General features: G+C 45.0%; 1 protein-coding gene across 2 annotated transcripts in view; it reads right to left on the bottom strand.

Moving 5' to 3' along the window:
• Nucleotides 1-18,971, bottom strand: part of YAF2 (YY1 associated factor 2) — a 93,092-nt gene extending 74,121 nt beyond the window's left edge. The window contains exons 1-2 of one of the 2 annotated variants that reach the window (XM_070946930.1): nt 18,689-18,971; nt 18,150-18,275 (exon numbers count right to left, since the gene is read on the bottom strand). In XM_070946930.1, the coding sequence (XP_070803031.1) occupies nt 18,150-18,275; nt 18,689-18,714 (152 nt within the window). In that variant the 5' untranslated portion in view covers nt 18,715-18,971. Of the gene's footprint in view, nt 1-18,149; nt 18,276-18,487; nt 18,517-18,688 lie in introns of those variants that run through there. The other variant, XM_070946931.1, reaches the window with a different exon arrangement.
• Nucleotides 18,972-19,336: the final 365 nt, after the last annotated feature.

Raw genomic sequence — 19,336 nt, 5'->3', positions numbered from 1 at the left:
ATACAATTAAAAGCATATAAAAGTTGTGTTACTCTACTGCCTAGCAATTGTTTCTTACAATAATTAAACTTTCAATCTGAATGAAAAATAAAATTTTACATTAGCTGATAGAAAGCCTGATCATAAATTTATATCTTCTTTCAGCTTGAATATAAATATGAATATAAATAATTGAATACTATGTCAGAGTTCATTGCAGCACACACAGACAATTCAGCAGGATTCAAAACTTCTTTATATAAAGAATAACTTTATATTTATAATATAATATTATATAAATTTATAATATAATATTATATAAATAATAACACATAAGGCATCTATACAATACCATTGTAGGATTTTCCACGTTGTAGAGAAGAGAAATAGCAAGTACAAACACAGCACAAAATGGAAACACAAAAGGCAAAATGGAGGAGGGAGAAGCTAGTGCCCTCAAGCTTATATACAGAACAGTTAAGCTACGCCCAGGCTCCAAACTGTCTCTTATGGCCTCATACAACAAACACTATGTTTCAGTTACCAAACAGTCCCCCCCATTGGCTGACCTGTTGCTATGCCTATTCTCCTATTGGCTGTCACGGCAGTCAGGCATGGGTAAGGCGTCGGTAGCTGCTTTATAGGACCGAGTCTACTGGAAGTTTTTAAGCTCCGCCCTCTCTGCTCGGCTTCCAGTTTTTCGGCTCGGTCTGTCTGGACTAGTCGTGTCTTAGAGCTCTCTGTTTCTAATTGCTTGTATTACCTGTTTTTTGACTCGGAACGGACTGACTCTCCCTCGGATCATCCCTCTCGGCTACTGTTAATTGATTGCACTGTCGGCTGACAGCCCCTCCTTCGGCGCGAGCACGAGTTCGCTCTGCTGCGTCGCCCGGCTTTCCCGCAGACAAACAAATTGCGGAGGTCCTCTCCTCAGACCCCTCTTAATTTCTCCAGGGGGTCTGCAACCGGGTCTGGCCGCCTTCTACCACGCGGTGGCTTATTGCTGCTACTGAGCCTTGAGCTTCGCAGCTGTCTGTCGGCGCGAGGTTTTTTTGCCGCGCCTCAGGTCACGCCTTGCCAGTCGGCCTAGCGACGTTGTCTGGAGACCCTGCCTCGTGGATCACACCCTCCGACCCAACTGCAAGTAATTGGGGATTGTTTCTCAGCTTATTGTCCTGAAACGCCTCTTCTTAGCCTCGTGGCCGTTTAACAAGATGGCGGACGCAACCAAATCGTGCCATTCACGCCAGGGCCGTGACAAAGGGAAACGTCCCCGGGTGGAGGATCCCGAGGAGGGAACATCAAGAGGACACCCTAGCAAGTCCAGGGCTCTGGCTTCAGAGGTCCATTCGTGATCCACCATCCCGAAGCCATCGCGGGAGGAGGAGAGGCGTCATAAGGCCATAGAAAAGGCCTTCCACAAGGCCCAAGCCGCCTCCTCCCTGCAGGCCTCTTCTAAACATTCCGGTGCTCCTCCCTCCAATGAGGCCTCTAACAATACTCCTCCTCAAAGGCCTACACCTGCCTTGTCCCCTGATAGGTCTATCATTGAAGACTCTGTCTGTGGCACTGAGGCTGCCTCGGTTTTCCCAGTCAACACTGAAGCCTGCCTCCCCTCTGCACCGGAGGCTCAGGCCATGCCTAATCCTACTCAGGAGGTCAACCAGATCCCTCAGCCCTTGCCTGACATTACACCTGCTTTGGCAGCTGTTATTTCTGAGGCCATTCGCCAGGGCATTTCCCAGGGGCTCCAACAGAAATCTGCCCCTCCATCTGAAGCTCCCGCCCAGTCGGGATCCCAACATCAGGCCGCCTCCCTGCCCGACAGGGAGGATGCTGAAAGCGTAATTGAACCCGATGATGTGGTTGATTCTGTCAGCCAGGACTCCCTGTCTGAAGGGGAATTACTACCAGACCAAGACCTCTCAGATGACGAAGGTCTGGAACCTGACCAGCCCGCCTTTATCGGCCTTTTTCGCCCGCAAATGTTTCGGTCCCTACTCCATAAGGCCCAGACTGTCACTGGCCTTGGTGTGGCTTCCGCTTCTTCTTCAACCTCTTCTGCCGCGGTCTCCACGTCCACTACTGTAGGTTCTGCTCCTTCCCTGTTCCAGGAACCCTCTATTCAAAAGGAAGTAATTCCGGCACCGAAGCTATTTTCCGACGTGGTCCTCAGGCAATGGTCCTTCCCCAGTTCTGGTCCGGTACCCAACAACCTGGACAAGCGATTCTTTAATGTGGCTCCTGATTTTTCGCACCTTCTTCAAGTTCCCTCAGTTGACTCACCAGTTTTGGCTCTGTCATCTTCTTCCCCTCTCGCAGGTCTGCCGGAAGAGTGGCTTCGCCCGGAGGAACGGAAGACCGAACGAACCTTAATCAAGGGGCATCAGGCATCTGCCTGGTCCGTGCAGGCTTCTTCCGCTGCATCGTTTTTCAATAGAGCTACGATCCTCTGGTTGAGGCAACTCCAAGCGCGACTTCCCCCTTCGGACCACCGCTCTCATCAGGATCTGAATAAGATCTTAGCAGCGGTTGAATTTTCTCCCGACGCTACCCTCAGCGCAGCCCGTTTTTCTTCAAAGGCCATTGGATCTTTCGTAACATCCCGACGCCTCTTATGGCTCCGCAACTGGCAAGCAGACATCAGGAGCAAGTGGCGCCTTGCATCTTCTCCTTTCGCCGGTGAGAAACTTTTCGGATCACAACTGGATACTCTCCTGATTGAAACAAAGGATCATCGCAAGGTACTCCCTTCCCTGAACTGCCACCCTGACTCTAGGGCACAGCCCTATTTTCGTCCTCCCTCCTTTCACAGTTCTGACCCTTCCTTCGCTGCCCAGAGGCCCCTGTGTTCCTTCAATTCCAGAGGTTCCACTCCCCCGGACAGTCAGGTTAGACAGGGCGCACGATTTGGGTTCAAACGGTCCTTTCGAGGGGGCAGAGGCCGCCCCTTCCGCAGGTCCCGGTAATTTCCCTGTAGATCAGTCAATAGGAGGCCGTCTTTCCCAGTACGCCAATCAATGGGACGTCACGGTTTCTGATGCCTGGGTCAGGTCTACTATCCGTTTTGGCCTTTCCTTGGAGTTTTGATCCACTCCCCCCAAATTTTTCCTGCGCTGTCCCGTCTCTCGGGATCGCGTCAGGTCTTCCCAGATCAATTCGGCCATCCAACATTTATTAGATATCAAAGCCATTGAGCCTGTCCCCTCCTCTGAGCGGGCACATGGCTATTATTCATGTCTCTTCCTCGTCCCCAAGTCCTTGGGGGGTTGGAGGGCTATCCTTGATTTGAAATCCTTTTTTTTTTCATTTTTTAATTTTTTTTATTATAAAACTATAGAAGATAATTTTACACTTTCAAAATTCAATTTCCTCTGAGGTGTTGATATTTTTTCCTTAGTTATCTAAGGTACATCAAGTATTGCTTCTTTTTTTTTATTTATTTATTTAAAACAATACATCAAAAAAAAAGAAATAGTCAAACAAATAATCGCGACAGGAACTTTACATGATATTTACACTTTCTACGGTATGTAGGTTTCAGTCGGATTTAACATATATTAAACATAATCCTGGTTATACTTGACTTTTTGGGCGTCTGTTGTTCAACCAAACGTACCATTTGTCCCAACATTGGAAATATACGGAGTTCTTTTGATCTCTCAATGCTTTAGTCAGTCTGTCAGCTTCCGCATAATCCAAAATTTTCTCCAAAATCAAATCTTCAGCCGGCAGGTCTTTCCCCTTCCAATGTTGGGCGAAACATATTCTTGCTGACGTGGTGATAAATACACACAGACACCATATATTTGTGCCTATGTTGTCTGGCCTGATGTTCAGTAGATAGTACTCTGGTTTCAGAATTAGGTTATAACCTGTGATTTCCATGATCCATGCCTGTATAATTTTCCAGAATTCAGTCGTCCTGGAGCAGGTCCACCACATGTGGAAATAGGTGCCAATCTCCCCACACTTCCAACAGTTTGGTGAGAGATTTGAATACATTTTAGAAAGACGAGCAGGTGGAAGGTGCCATCTATACAGCATCTTGTACACATTTTCTTTGTATGATGTTGCCCACAGGAATTTCATATGTTTAAGCCAGATTTCTTCCCATTTTGTCAAATCAATTGGATAGCCAATATTTCTCCCCCAGGCAATCATAGAGTCTTTAACTATTTCATCCTCTATCCAATAGTCTATTAAAAGTTTATATATCCTTGATAACATTTTGTCCTCTTTTCCTAGAATGATATTGTCCAGATCATGCTGAAATCCTTAAACCGGCACATTGTATATCACCGGTTTAAGATGCAGTCCCTTCAAACCATTCTCCTGGGAATTAGGAAAGGGGACTTCATGGCATCGATAGATTTGACGGAGGCTTACCTCCACATCCCGATTCGGCCTGCCCATCGCAAATTTCTCTGTTTCTGCATCAATGACCGGCATTTTCAATATACTGCCCTCCCCTTTGGATTGTCCTCGGCCCCCAGAGTATTCACCAAGGTAATGGCCTCCCTTATGGCCCATGTTTCTTCTATTCCCATCAGGGCCATGTTCTATTTGGATGATATTCTCATCCTATCCCCTTCCTCTGCCCAGGCATCTCATGATGTCACCCGTACCACTGGCGTTCTGCAAGCCCATGGTTTTTCGATTAACTGGGCTAAGAACCATTTGGTCCCGTCAACCCGGATTCAACATTTGGGTGCGGTGATTGACACTGTCTCGGTGGAGGTTTTCTTGTCCCCAGACCGTCAATACAGTCTTTCCGCCCTTGCCAGCAGTTTTAGGACACATAAGGTTGCCTCTATATTAGATCTCTCCACCTTACTGGGCAAGATGGTGTCGTCCTATGGGATCGTCCCTTGGGCTCGACTCCACAGCAGGCAGCTACAATGGCTCTTACTCCCCTTCCAAAGGAACCCCGCCACGCCGCCCAATCGTCGTGTGCAGCACCCTCCTTCTGTCGTCACATCGCTCCTTTGGTGGACTTTGCCTGCGGTGTCCAAGGGTTCCAAGTTTCTCGAGCCCCAGAGGACTGTCATCGCTACAGGCGTGAGTCTGCTCGGTTGGAGGGCTCACCTCGAGTCTCACTCGGCCCAAGGCCGTTGGTCCCTTCAGGAACAGTCCCTCAGCATCAATGTCCTAGAACTGCGTGCAGTGTACTTGGCTCTCCGCAGCTTCCTCCCTCAAGTCCAGGGCCGGGATGTGTTGGTCCTCACGGACAACATCTCAGCCAAGGCCCACATAAATCGGCTGGGCGGCACCCGCTCAAAGGCTCTAATGAAGGAGGCTCTCTGTCTGGGACTCTGGGCGGAATGCCATCTGATGTCCATCCGGGCGGACCACATTGCCGGGAAGGACAACACCCAGGCAGATGCCCTCAGCCGCGCTTGGATGGATCATATGGAATGGAGCATTCCCCAACATCTCTTCACCCAACTGACTCTTCGATTCAGCTCCCCACAGGTGGACTTGTTCGCCTTCCCCAGCAACCACCGGCTCCCTCGCTTCTACTCTCGATTCCCTTCGCTCGGGGCGGAGTCAGTGGACGCTCTACGGAGCCCCTGGCCCCAGAGCCTTCTCCTTTATGCATTCCCTCCTCTTCCTCTGGTGGCCAAGGTGATTCGCAAGCTGTTGCTGGAGAAAGCGGAGCTCGTCTTCCTTGCCCCGTACTGGCCCCGCAGACCCTGGTTTGCAGACCTCGTGTCTCTCTCAGTGGCTCCTCCTTGGCGGATCCCAGACGGTCAGATCATTTTGCAGCAGGGCAACCTGCTCCATCCGGACCCACAATCCTTTCACTTGACCGCCTGGAGATTGAGCGGTGCCGTTTGATCAAGGCCAAGGTGCCTCCCGCTGCCATCCCTACCATTCTGGCCGCTTGTCGACCATCTACCTCCCGCATCTACGACTCAACTTGGGAATCCTTCCGTCGTTGGTGCTCTCTGAGTCGCCTGGATCCCTCTTCTGTTTCAGCAGCTCAGATAGTGGGCTTCCTTCAGGACGGCTTCGCCTCCGGCCTCTCGCCCAATACTTTACGCCGTCAAGTGGCAGCTTTGTCGACTGTCTTGTCCTTGGTTCCCGGGACCCCTCTAGCTAAAGATCCGCTCATTCGGGCCTTCCTCCGTGGCGCCACCAATCTGCGCCCATCAGTTGTTCATCGGTTCCCTACCTGGGACCTCAACAAAGTGCCTACCGCCCTCACGAAGCCCCCCTTTGAGCCCCTTTGAGAGGTCAACCTGAAATTCCTTTCCTTTAAGGTTTCATTTCTGATTGCGATTACTTCAGCAAGGCGTATATCGGAACTGGCCTCCCTTTCTGTCCGCTCCAATCTATGCATCTTCCACAAGGACAGAGTGGTGCTCCGTATGGACCCTGCATTCATCCCAAAAATTAACTCCGCGTTCCACAGATCTCAGGAACTCATCCTGCCCAATTTTTGCCCGTCTCCACGTCACAACTTGGAAAAGGTCTGGCACACCCTCGACGTCCGCCAGGCTTTGAAGATCTATTTATCCCAGACGTCATCATTCCGGAGGACTGAAGCCCTCTTCATCTCCTTCCAACCGTCGTCTATGGGTTCTCGTATTACATCCACCACCGTGGGTCGTTGGCTGCGGGCTACCATCTCTACAGCTTATGAATCTCAATCCCTGCCTGTTCCACATTGGATTACTGCGCATTCCACCATAAGTGCTGCTACATCGGCTGCATGGGCTACTCAAGCGCCGCTCGAGGAGGTTTGTCGTGCCGCAACGTGGACTTCGGTGACCCCCTTTATACGGCACTACCGTTTGGACGCCTCCGCCTCCGCTGACACAGCCTTCGGCAGGAGAAAGCGTTCGAGTTGATCCCTCCCGATAGGACATGGCTTTGGTATGTCCCATGCCTGACTGCCGTGACAGCCAATAGGAGAATGGGCGTTGAACTTACCTGATACGCCCCTTCTCTATCCAGCTGTCACGGCAGTCAGCCCCACCCTGAGCTGTTCCATGGGGGCCCTCCGGGGCGGGTGATGCTTTCACTTCTACCATTTTATCTCTACAGACACGCCTGTCTACTGGAATCCTTCGCCTCAAAACTGGAAGCCGAGCAGAGAGGGCGGAGCTTAAAAACTTCCAGTAGACTCGGTCCTATAAAGCAGCTACCGACGCCTTACACATGCCTGACTGCCGTGACACCTGGATAGAGAAGGGGCGTATCAGGTAAGTCCAACGCCCATTCCAGTTCATAAATATATTTACATTGACACCCCTCCCTTCATAACTGAAATAGACATAAAATCGAATAACTTAATATTCTTCCCATGGTGCATTCCACCCAATGGCTCGGTCATTATATCTGCCAGATTGTCCTCTGAAGAACAGTGAAGCAAGCTAATTAATTTACGTTTGATAGCTTCTCTTACATTACAATATTTAATGTCCACATGCATGCTTCTATTTTTTACTCTGTCATCTGTTGCCATTTTAATGAAGGCAGCATTATCCTCAAACACCATTATTTCATTTACCTTTACATTTAAATCCTGTAACAGCTGTACGTACCAAGTTACATCTGAACAAAGTTCAGATAAAGCAATAAATTCTGCCTCCGCAGTAGAAATGGCTACAGTTGTTCGTTTTCTGGACTTCCAACCAATTAAAGCCCCTCCAAACAATACCATAATCCCAGAATTGGACTTTCTGATTTTTACTTCATTGGCATAATCATTGCAAACATAACATTTCAATTTTAATTCTTCAGAAACCCAAATTCACAGTTCCCTTCAAAATATCAGAATCGTTTTTACACCCATCCAATGCAATTGCATTGGTGCACCAGTAAAGCGGCTTAAGATGCTTACTGCACAACCTATGTCTGGTCTGGACCATTGTGACAGATATAACAGGCTTCCTATTGCTGACTGATATATCTCTTGATCACAGGCTTCACTTTTGTCCTCACCCAAACTGTTATGAAAATCTGTGCTCATAGGTATTGGAGCAATATTACAATCTTTCATGTTATATCTCTCCAACAACTATTCAATTTTTCTTCTTTGACTGAGAACATAACCACCTTTCTCAGTTTTTTGTATCTCCACACCAAGATAATTTTGTATTTCTCCCAAATTCTTTAATTCAAACTTTTTCTCGAATTAACAAATTCTTTTATCTGTGACAAATCTTTTGCAATGAAACAGAGATAATCCACAAATGCTAATAATTGACAAATCCCCACCTTGTAACTTTCCAGTGTATATGCAACCATCAGCCCTGCAACTCTTGAACCCAAGACCCTTCAGTGCCTTATCTAAACAGATATTCCAATTCCTGGCTGACTACTTCAGCCCATACACGGCCTTGTTCAATTTATACACCGTGTTAGGGTCTTTACTTTCATACCCTGGTGCTTGAACCATGTAAATTTCTTCCTTTAATTCTGCATTCAGTGGTTATGTCAAAATGCCAAATTTTATGGCCATGTGCCACTGCCAACACTAGTGCCAGCCTTATGCTTTCACATTTTACTGTAGGCACAAATACCTCATCATAGTGCACGTTTTTCATCTATGAAAAACCTTGTGTCATTAACCTTGTTTTATATTGGACCTCATTATTGGGTAGTACTTTCTTTTTGTATACCCATTTACATCCTATGGCTTTGCAATGTAAACACTTTATCTTCACCCATGGATTTCATTTCTTTGTCCATGGCTTCTTTCCACTTTACTTATTCAATTTTAGGTAATGCCAATACTTCCTTATAGTTCCTTGGCTCATACCACACATTAAACACCTTTACTTTACTAGCAGAATACCTGTCAGGTGGAATCCCCTTGTTCCATCACTCTGAACTGCGTGGCATTGACTGCTGCTGTGTTTCAACTCTCTCTTGCTTCATATCTTTTTCAGCTTCTCTTCCCTGAACGCTGACACCATCACTAAGTGAGTTACCGTCAGGAATTTCTCCTCGTGGCTTTTTCTAAAATGGCATTTCTGCTCTTCAGAAATTAAAAGGGCTTTTAGGGGCTCCATACGCAACTCCTGCTCTGATTTGCACTCAAATATGGCTAAAACATGTCCCATGTTTCATCAAGACTATTTAACACCAACAGTACCTTCTGAGATTTGGGAATCTGCATTCCACGCTGTTCCAACTCAATAAATAAAGTTGGCATTTGCACCAAATGCTTTTCCACATTCTCATGTGACTGCAGCCGGGCTCTGTATAATTGTCGCCATAATTGCACAATATTGCATGCTGATGCACTCACATGCACACTTAATTTCAGCCAGACCGCCTTCACAGTCTTTAAATCAGCTACATTCAAGAATTGTTCATCTTCTAAACTTAAGATGATATAGGCCAGTCCCTTATTATATTGCCTTTGATCTGCAGCTGCTAATGGTGCCTGGGGTGAATTAACAACAATATCCCAGAGCTCCTTAGCCTTCAGGAAGCATTCCAATTTTGCAGCCCAAATAATATAATTCTTCTGTCCCAATCAAGGCAAAGAGGTCTCTGCCATCCCGCAAGCCTTCTCTATTAATACAGGCAGTCCTTTGCTTAATTACATTTCAGTTTTTCTGTGTGCTCTGGGCCCATAACTTGTCAGAGTTTGTTGCAGCACACACAATAAGACAATTCAGCAGGATTCAAAATTTCGTTATATACATAATAACACATAAGGCATGTTTACAATACCCTTGTAGGTTTTTCCACGTTGTAGAGAAGAGAAATAGCAAGTACAAACACAGCACAAAATGGAAGCACAAAATGGAGAAGGGAGAAGCTAGAGCTCTCAAGCTTATATAAATAACAGTTAAGCCACACCCAGGCTCCAAACTGTTTCTTATGGCCCCATACAACAAACACTATGTTTCAGTTACCAAACAATCCCCCATTGGCTGGCTATTCCAGTTCATGAATATATTTACATTGACATACTATAAATACCCTATGCGACTAACAATGATTAAACTGCTAAATACAAACATGTTTATTTTTTTAAGATTAGCAAAATTATTGTAAACTAGTAAAATGTATGTCTTTTGCAAATTTTCTAAACATAGGAAGACTAGAAAGTAAATATAGTTCAAACAGGAGTGCATTCCAAATCATGAAAACAATACAGGGAAATCTTCTCCTGTATGCAAGATAAATGAAACTCTATCAGTGAATCTGAAGTTCAAATATTTTGGTGACAAAATCAGAAGAGACAACTCATTGCAAAAAACCCTTATGTTGGGAAAGATTGAAGGCAAAAGGAAAAGATGGCAGAGGATTATAGATAGTATGTATCATCGATGCAGTGGACATGAGTTTGGCAGATTCAGGGAGTAACTGAAGAACAAGGGGGCCTGGCGTGCTATGGTCCATGAGGTCGTGAAGAGTCAGACATGACTTAGCAACTGAACAATAACAACAATCAGTGGATTGATCATTAAAAGAGCCTTGGTACTACAGTGGTTTAAAGCACCCTGTTATTAACACAGCTGCCTGCAATTTACTGCTGGTTCGAATCTCTCCAAGGCTCAAGGTTGACTCAGCCTTCCATCCTTTCTAAGGTAGGTTAAATGAGGACCCAGTTTGTGGGGGCAATAAGCTGACTTTGTATAAATATACAAAAGTATGAAGGCTATTGCTTAATGCACTGTAAGCCGCCCTGAGTCTCCGGAGAAGGGCGGCATATAAATCAAATTAAAAAAAAAAAAAAAAAGAAATTCTTTCCTATAGATCTTGTTCACTGCACAGCACCTAAACATTTGGGCTTTAAGGGTACATGCCATTATCTTAAATTGTGCCTGATAAGCAAGTGGAACTCTTACAGATATGTAATTCTTTTACTTTGCACTAGTTAGCAGTTTAGCTGCTATGTACCAATTGCAACTTTGATTAGGGAGGGTGTCAACCCTGAAGCTGGCCTGACCGAGACCATTTTGAGACTTCAGTGGTCACACACTGGAGAAGAGGGACAGGAAGGGGGGAATAGAGATAGTTGGGGTGTTGTAGTCAAAACAAAATACTTTCTCTTGGGAACTAAGGACATTCCTGCAGGTGCTCGGAAGGAAGGGACTGGAGTCACCTAACAACTGGACAGTATTGTGATTGAACTATGTGACTGATTGTTTTGAGAAAGTGAAAAACTTTTAATTAGGTGAAAACAATGGGAATAATCAGAGTCGGTTTTCACCATTCTGTGCCAATATGACATACCCAATAAACTTATTCTTTAAAATTTACATAATAAAAAAGATAAAGAATAGACAAAGAAAGTGAGAATTATTTTAAACTGAAATCTGGATTCAAACAAGTGGCTTTGGAGCTCAGAACCACTTTGGCTTTATTCTGTATTCACTTTCTTGGACAAATGATTATTTGACTTTAAGTTTTGCCACTTCTATTATGGGCATTAGCATGAACATTATAGCCACTAATATGTTAATGCACGTGACCTTTTGATAACTATTTTGTGACAGCACCCACACTTTTTCAAAGTCTGAAATGTATTTATAATGCCACAAGTTATAAAAGATTTTTTTAACTACAATAGATTTGTAACAAGTATCTTGCATAATTGAACTGGGCAGAAAATATTGCTGATAAATTTTTTAAATGTCACAAATGCATGTGTGCATGCATGTCTACTGGCTTGGTCTGAATAGTCAAAGTCTGAGAGTGCCAAGGAAATAACAAATAATGATACGGGGACAAATAGGTCAAGATCTCAGTATTAATCGAGGACTTCCGGTGCAGCTGTCAAGGCGGAAGATCGGCGCGGCACGAGCTCCGTTGTGCCGATCAAATTTCTTGAAGCTCCGCGGCTTTTTTTAGCCACTCTCAGCCCCGGAGAGGCAGGGGGAGCAGAGGGGCTTTCTTCGGAGGCGAGGAGAGGGTGTGCAACCCCCTCGCTGCAACGAAACTTGAGCCCCAAGGATTCGGAGATCAAGAAGAAGGCCACGTATAAGCGGCCCCGAAGCCAATGACGCTGCGGTTTTGACCGGCACGGGGAGACAGGACAGAACGTGAAGGGAGAAGGAGGAGGAGACTGGATCGAGAATCGCAGGGGCTGTACAGCGACTGGAGAGAATAGCGGCAGCCTAGATAAGAAGGGAAGGAAGTTTTTATTCACGAAGCTTTTGGTGATCTCGCTGCTGAGGAACTGGAGAGAAACGGAAGGGTGAGTGAATTGGATTAAGTGCTGGTGACTATTGGAGGGAGTGAAAACTCCTAGCTGGGATAAGAACTAAAACCCAACGGATTAAGGAGCAATATAGAACGATTAACTTGATAAAGCCAATGATGATTTGGGGGTGAATCTCTTTTCTCCGAACCCCCCTTCCTCCCTAGGAGTTTAGCGTGACAGTGAGCCTTTTCCTGTTTATTTTAATCAGCTGGACAAACGGAAATAAGAGTGGGGATTAAGGAAGCTTTCCTTTTTCTTTGAAGACACAATCAATTCCTGGTATAAGTGTATATAATAATCATGATCTAATAGATTGAGTATTTAATTACCTATTTAGATTTATTTATTACTTAACATAAATTGATATAATAATTTGTACATATAGTCATATAGATTTTAGCTAATTATAGGTATATATGATAAGACTGAATTGACATATGGTTATAAATATTGGAATTTGAGAGTGTATTTTGATAGGAATGAAATAAGGGAGAAAGTGGATTGAGTGTGAATATTTAAATAGACTTCATAACAATATTTAATAACAATAATACGTAATAATAGTAGTGTATGATAATTTGGAAAAGCTTTCTTTGTTTAGCAAATATGTCAACCACAGTAACCTCCAACAAAGTGACTAAAAAGCATATAGCTTCTACAGTGGCATCCTCACTGATTACAACACCTCCAGGGCTAAGAAAATCAGCTGAAAATTTACCAACAGCTGAGAAACCAATCACAATGCAAGGAATGCAGACAATGTTCCAAAATATCCAAGAATTAATTGAAAAGAATCAAGAAGCTACATCTAAAAATCTCGAGGACCTGAAAACAGAGATGAGTGAATTAAGAGGAGAGATGAAACAAATCAAAGAGACATTGGGAGAGATGAGAACAAATCTGACTAAACACGAGGAGAGATTGACTGAGGTTGAAAAAAATACTGAAAGAGTTGAAACTCAAATAGACAATTGTGAAAGGAGATGTGCTCAAGCGGTCGGGAAACTCGAAGAGGAAGTAGTATTCTTAGAGATGGAGAAGTCTGCTTTCTTCCTACGTTTGCAAAATGTGGCAGAGGACAGAGAGGAACGGTTGGAGGAAATTGTGGGAGAAGTGATTGCAGAAGTAGTGGGGAGGAAGAAGGAAGAAGTCTGTGGCGAGATAGATGAGGCCTATCATGTTTATACCAACTATGCGAGACGGCATAATCTGCCCAGAGAAATCCACATAAGACTTACTAAAAAGGCGCTCAGGGATGAAACCCTTCATAAGGCCAGAGATCAGAACATTACATATAAGGGACGGCAAATTACATTTTTAAAGCAGATCCCTAGAAGGGTGCGAGAACAGAGGCAGAGTTACTAGTTTATAACCTCGCAATTAAGAAAAAACAACGTGCCTTATCGATGGTTATTGCCAGGACTTTTGGTGACTTGGCAAGACCGAAAGATTAAAATCGAAAACATACAGGATGCACAGGATTTCTGTGAAAACTTTGGAAAAATCAAAATATCCCAACAGAGGAGGCTATTATAAAAAAAAATTTAGAATGTGCGGAAGCAGATACGCTAACTAAAAAACTACAGGATAGAGAGCAAACACAAGTAGGTTTGGCATGGGACAAATTCTATAAATGGTTAGAAAAGAGGAAACTATAACCCACATTAGATGAGGAATGGTATTTAAAGAGAAACTTACATTATATAAGATAAGTGTGGTCGGATAGACCTAACTGATGTACTAAGAAATATAAGCTGTTCTGTCTTCTCCGGAATATAATTTAGAGCTATAGTACCGAATACTTGTTCATTAAGGTACTATATGGAAGTAGGAAGTACGTATGTTTATTGTTGTACTGTGTTTTGTGTGTCATTCTGTGTTGTGTTGTTTTTTCTTTTTAACTGAAATGTAAATAAAGATTATTTAAAAAAAAAAAGATCTCAGTATTAATCGTTGTGAGTCCCCAGAGACAGAAAACAGAATTGAACCACTCTGCACATGGATCACTTGCTTCATATATTTAGGTAAATCACTTCTGTTTAATTTTTTGGATTAAATGCTAAGTACTGTTCTAGGTTACTACTCTACCTGGAGCAAAATATGATCTCTAACTCTGTTAAGAAACAGCTGTGAGAGATGGTCATTTGAAAGAAAACATGTATTGCCACTGTAAATTGTTGAAAGGAATTAAAGAAAACTGCAAGTTCATTAGTAACTACTTAAAGTAACAGTGGGACCTAGGAGATAAATGTAATATGAAAATATTATCTTAATTATATTTACACACTTGTATAATCATGTAAAGAAGCAGGGAGTAGCTCAGCAAATATTTATTGTTACTGACTAGGCCCGTGATGGCGAACCTATGGCACACATGCCACAGATGGCATGTGGAGCCATATCTGTGGGCACACAAGCGTTGCCCTAGCTCAGCTCCAGCATGCATCCGTGTGTCGGCCAACTGATTTCCGGGCCTTCTGGGCCCACCGGAAGTCAGGAAACAGGCCGTTTCTGCCCTCCCCGCTCTCCAAGAAAGCCTCTAGAGCCTGGAGAGGGCGAAAAAACGGGCCTACCAGGCCCATCGGTAACCTTTTTGCCATCGCGTGCCAAAAGCGGGGGGAGCGTGGAGATGGTTGCAAAGGAATACTGGGAGTTGAAGTCCACCTATCCAATGTGGGGGGGACATTGAATTATGGGTGTGGGCACATGCACACACACAACACAAACACACCCCCGCGCTCCCGCTTTTGGCACACCACAGCAAAAAGGTTAGCTATCACAGGACTAGGCAATCCTATTGACATCAATTATCTGCATCAAGAGAGGTTCTGATGTGTTTTTCTAGAACAGCGGTTCTCAACCTGGGGGTTGCGACCCCTTTGGGGGTCGAACGGCCATTTCACAGGGGTCGCCAAAGCCCTCTCCCGCCCCCCTGCCTTCACTCACCCTCACTCTCTGCTCTGTTGGATCGCCGGCCGTTCGCTTACCCCGCCCACTCCCAATCTATTGCTGCCTCCTGAGTCCCAGCTGATGGCTAGAGGGAAAAAACTGTTTAAATTCTTGCCGCGGGGCTTTGTTAAATTTCTGGCTCGCCCCGCCCCCCCGCACCACTATTTATTGCCAATAAATAGCGGTGGGCGAGGGGCGGGCAAGCCAGCAATTTAACAAACGGTTCGGTGTTTTTTTGTAATTTTATTGGCCCGCGGAGCATCAGCATAGGCTAATTAGCCCTTGATTAGATCGGCTCCCGACTCTCAGCTGATTTGCTCTCAGCTGTTTTGCTCAGGGCTCTGCTGCTTGCTGGAGAGATTTTTTTCCCCCTAGCTATGCTGAAAAACGAAACTGAAAGTAAAGCAGGCTGTTGGCTTTGCTGTTGCTGCAATGTTAGAAAATTAGCCAGGCAGATTTCTTTTCTTTTTCCTCACCAAAAAAGGTAGGTGCAAACAATGGGAAATTTAGGGAAAAAGAGTTCAAGATTTTAAAACACAAAAGAAAAAAAGCTCTATTTAACTAGGGAATTGTAATAATTGAGATACTATTAATTGTATATTGTGTTGAAAGCAGAAATGGTTAAGTTGTGGTTTGGAGGAATATATGGGAGAAATTATTTGGTTTATTATTATTGGTAAATATAATTAATTGATTTGTAAGAAATTGGATTGCATGAAAATAATTGGAATATTCATGTTCATATTGATTAATATACAAAAAAGGTAGTTATATAACTAATTGATTTATATTAAAATGTTGAATTTATATTAAACTGTAATATTACATAATTAACCAATGTGAGGATGGATATAAAAATAGATGACAATGGGAAGGGGTATAATATAGAAGGGAAAAATTGAATTTGATTAAGATTAGAGGTGAGGATGAAGGGTAATATTGGTTTTTTACAAAAATAGATAAGGAATAAATATGGCAAAAAGGAAATATAGAAATTATAAATTTAATTGAAATGACTAAACACTGTTTAAATTTGTGAACCGGCCAAATACTCTGTTCAAAGAAAATACATTGTATGTTTGTATGTGTGTTTCTAATTATTGTTATTTATTCATATTTGTTCTCTTTTATTCTTTAAAGTTTAACAATTCATTCTTTATCTTAATATCTTTATATTTGTTTGGGGCTGGCTTTCTTCTCTTTCATCTTTTTTATTGTACAGCAATCTTTCTCCTCAAACCTACCACCTCTCTCTTTTCTTTCCTTCTTACTTTCTCTTCCTCCCCCTCTTCTTCTCCTCCCTACTTCCTCTTCCTTTCTCCTTCTCCTCCTCTCTTCCTCCCTCTCTTACCCTCATTCCTACTCTAATTTCCCTTCCCTTCCTTCATCCCTCTCTATTGCTGTATCCTTTTATGCATATGGACTACTCAGAGGGCTGAAAAAGTTATTTCTGACTGGTCCTCGCACTTTTGACCAGTCCTCGAACTTATGACTGTCCTCACATTTTACGTTTTTGCCCTATCTTGTCACCATGGTGAAGAGAAGCAGTTGTGAAATGAGTGACATGGTTGTTAAGAATGCTACAATGGGCATAAATGATGACCAGTCATAAGTGCGAAGACCGGTCAAAAATGCGAGGACCTGTCAGAAATCACTTTTTTCAGCCCTCTGGGTAGTCCTTTTGTGCATATGGACTACTCAGAGGGCTGAAAAAGTTATTTTTGACTGGTCCTCGCACTTTTGACCAGTCCTCGGATTTACGACTATCCTCACATTTTACGTTTTTTGCCCTATCTTATCACCATGGTGAAAAGAAGCAGTTGTGAAATGAGTGACATGGTTGTTAAGAATGCTGCATGGGCATAAATGTGAGGATGGTCATAAGTGTGAGGACCACTCAAAAGTGCGAGGACCTGTCAGAAATGACTTTGTTCAGCCCTCTGAGTAGTCCCTATACACATAGCCACGCCCACCCAGTCACATGACCTCCAAGCCACGCCCATAACATAAGCCATGCCCACAGAACCGGTAATAAAAAAATTTAGAACCCACCCCTGGTTGGGGGTCACCACAACATGAGGAACAGTATTAAAGGGTTGCGGCATTAGGAAGGTTGAGAACCACTGTTCTAGAATGTGGACTAACAAACCTCCTGGTCCACCTTTGCCTCCCAAATCACCAATAACCATGTTTTTCACTTTTTTAAACATCCCACAGAAGTTTGAAATGTTCATAACCTCAGCAGCCACCATTCACTCAGCTTTCATAAATATGTATCTCCATCCAGTATTTCCTCATTTACCTGTCTCCTTGTAACTGCTTTTGGATAATCAAATAATTTTTAAAAGTTCTGGAATACAGGGACAGAAAAATATACGCAATAGAAAGTACTTCCTGACCTCGGATTCTATTTTGATCAACAGTGTATATGTGATTTCTAATATCACAATATAAATGGGACAGTCCATGGACTTATCTATATGTTTGTGTATACACAGCACAGTATAACAACATAGTTGTCTCAATAAAAATAAAACAAATTCTGGGCCATTTTTGTTTTCTTTTCAACCGATGATGAAACAAAATATATTCTCACAATTTGTGCAACTCCTTGCTATTAATATTTGGTCAGTTTGAGCATTCCAAAGCATGAGAAATACTTTATCTTACCAGGATTAAAAACCAACAGCCCAGTACTTCCCATCTTCCTACATATCCAGAGAGGTGGGAAGCAGACAGAAAGAGCATCTTATTCGCAAGTTTTAAATTCACCACAAGGGAATTCTATTTCAGCCCGAGAGTGGGGTGTTTATTTAAGTAAAGAGGGGGAAAGGTGCAAACGGAGCTGTTATACTTCCCATAGAGGAGAGCAATCGATACGCCTGCCCAACGGCTATAGTGGTGGCAGTCGCCGGCTCCCCTGTTCTGATCCACCTTCCCTGAGTTGGGCCGTCTTCTCTCCGCCGCCGCCCCACATCCGTCCCCGCTCCTGTTTTGCCCGGGGAAGTGGCTGTCAGGCCAGGCTTCTTGCCCGCTCACTCACCGGGTGGAAGTGCCCTTTCTCACATCGCACATCATGCACTTGAAGGCCTCGGCGCTGTTCCGGAAGGTGCACACACTGCAGTCCCAATAGCCCTCGTCGGAAGAAGGTTTCGGTTGCCGCTTCGGCCTACTCAAAAAGCGGGGGGAGAGGAAGAGGAGGACGAGGAAAAACGTAAGGAAATTTAAGACACAAAACAAGGCATCGCCGCGGCCACCCTTTCCATCCCTCCCTGCTTCCCCTTAGGGCCTCGCTTCTCCTCGGCCGCTGCCGCCGCTTCCCACCCCGTCTCCTCCTCCTCCTTCCTCTCCCTCTTTTTTCCTTCTTCTCCTCCTCCTCACCGCCATCGCTTCTGCTACGTTGGGGGGCGCCAAAGACTTTGGCAGAGGAGGAGGGAGAGGGGGAGGGTGATGAAAAGAAGCGGGGACGCCGGCCTCACAGCCCCACCGCCGCCTACTGTCTCCTGACCGGCCTGCCCGCGGAGGCCCTTTGCCTGTCTGTCTACGTGGTTGCCCTCCCGCTCGGCTTTCCGCTCTCCTCACCTTGTGGGGCTCTTCTTGTCTCCCATGCCGGCTACAGACGCGTCTCCAGACCGGCGCGGCCCTTTGTGTATTTGTCAATAAGGAGGAGCGACCGAAGGCTCGGAGAGGCGACGGCTGGCACTCAGGCGGAGGGACTCAGCGAAGCAGCAGTAGCAGGAGGAGGAGCCGCTGCAGCCGCTATTGCTGCGGCGGACAGCTACCGCCTGCCGCTCGCTCCCAAGCGCGGCCGCCGACACCTCCAGATGTCGGGGAAACTCCTGCTGCTGCCGCCCCCTTGCTCAACCCGACCTTGTGCTCCCCCTTTCTTCTCACTCACGTGTTCCTGCCGTCGCCAACCAGCGTCAGCCCACAGCCAGGCCGAGGCGTCCCAGACGGCGGCCGGAGCAAAGTGGAACGGCTTTCGCCTTCCTCAGACGGCGACGAGAAGGAGCCCTTTTTGGGGCCCGAAGCACCGTCGCCGGGCTCCCCTTTTGCGCTCGCTTTGCCGGAGATGGGTTCCCCCCCCCGTCGTGAAGCCGTAACCTTTCCTAGGCCAAGCCTTTTAGCGAACGGTTGCCCTAATATTCAATTTAACGCAGTCTCTCATTTGGGTTAGCGTCTCCCAGCATGTCCACGCCGTCAACCCAAAATCATACCGTTGGATTTCAT

This window comes from Pituophis catenifer, unplaced genomic scaffold (genome assembly GCF_029215685.1).
Source record: "Pituophis catenifer annectens isolate HBS135680 unplaced genomic scaffold, rPitCat1.0.hap2 SCAF_7, whole genome shotgun sequence".
NCBI classification, from domain to species: domain Eukaryota; kingdom Metazoa; phylum Chordata; class Lepidosauria; order Squamata; family Colubridae; genus Pituophis; species Pituophis catenifer.
Note: the sequence above shows the minus strand (reverse complement) of the source record. Positions and strands in the feature narration are given on the sequence as shown.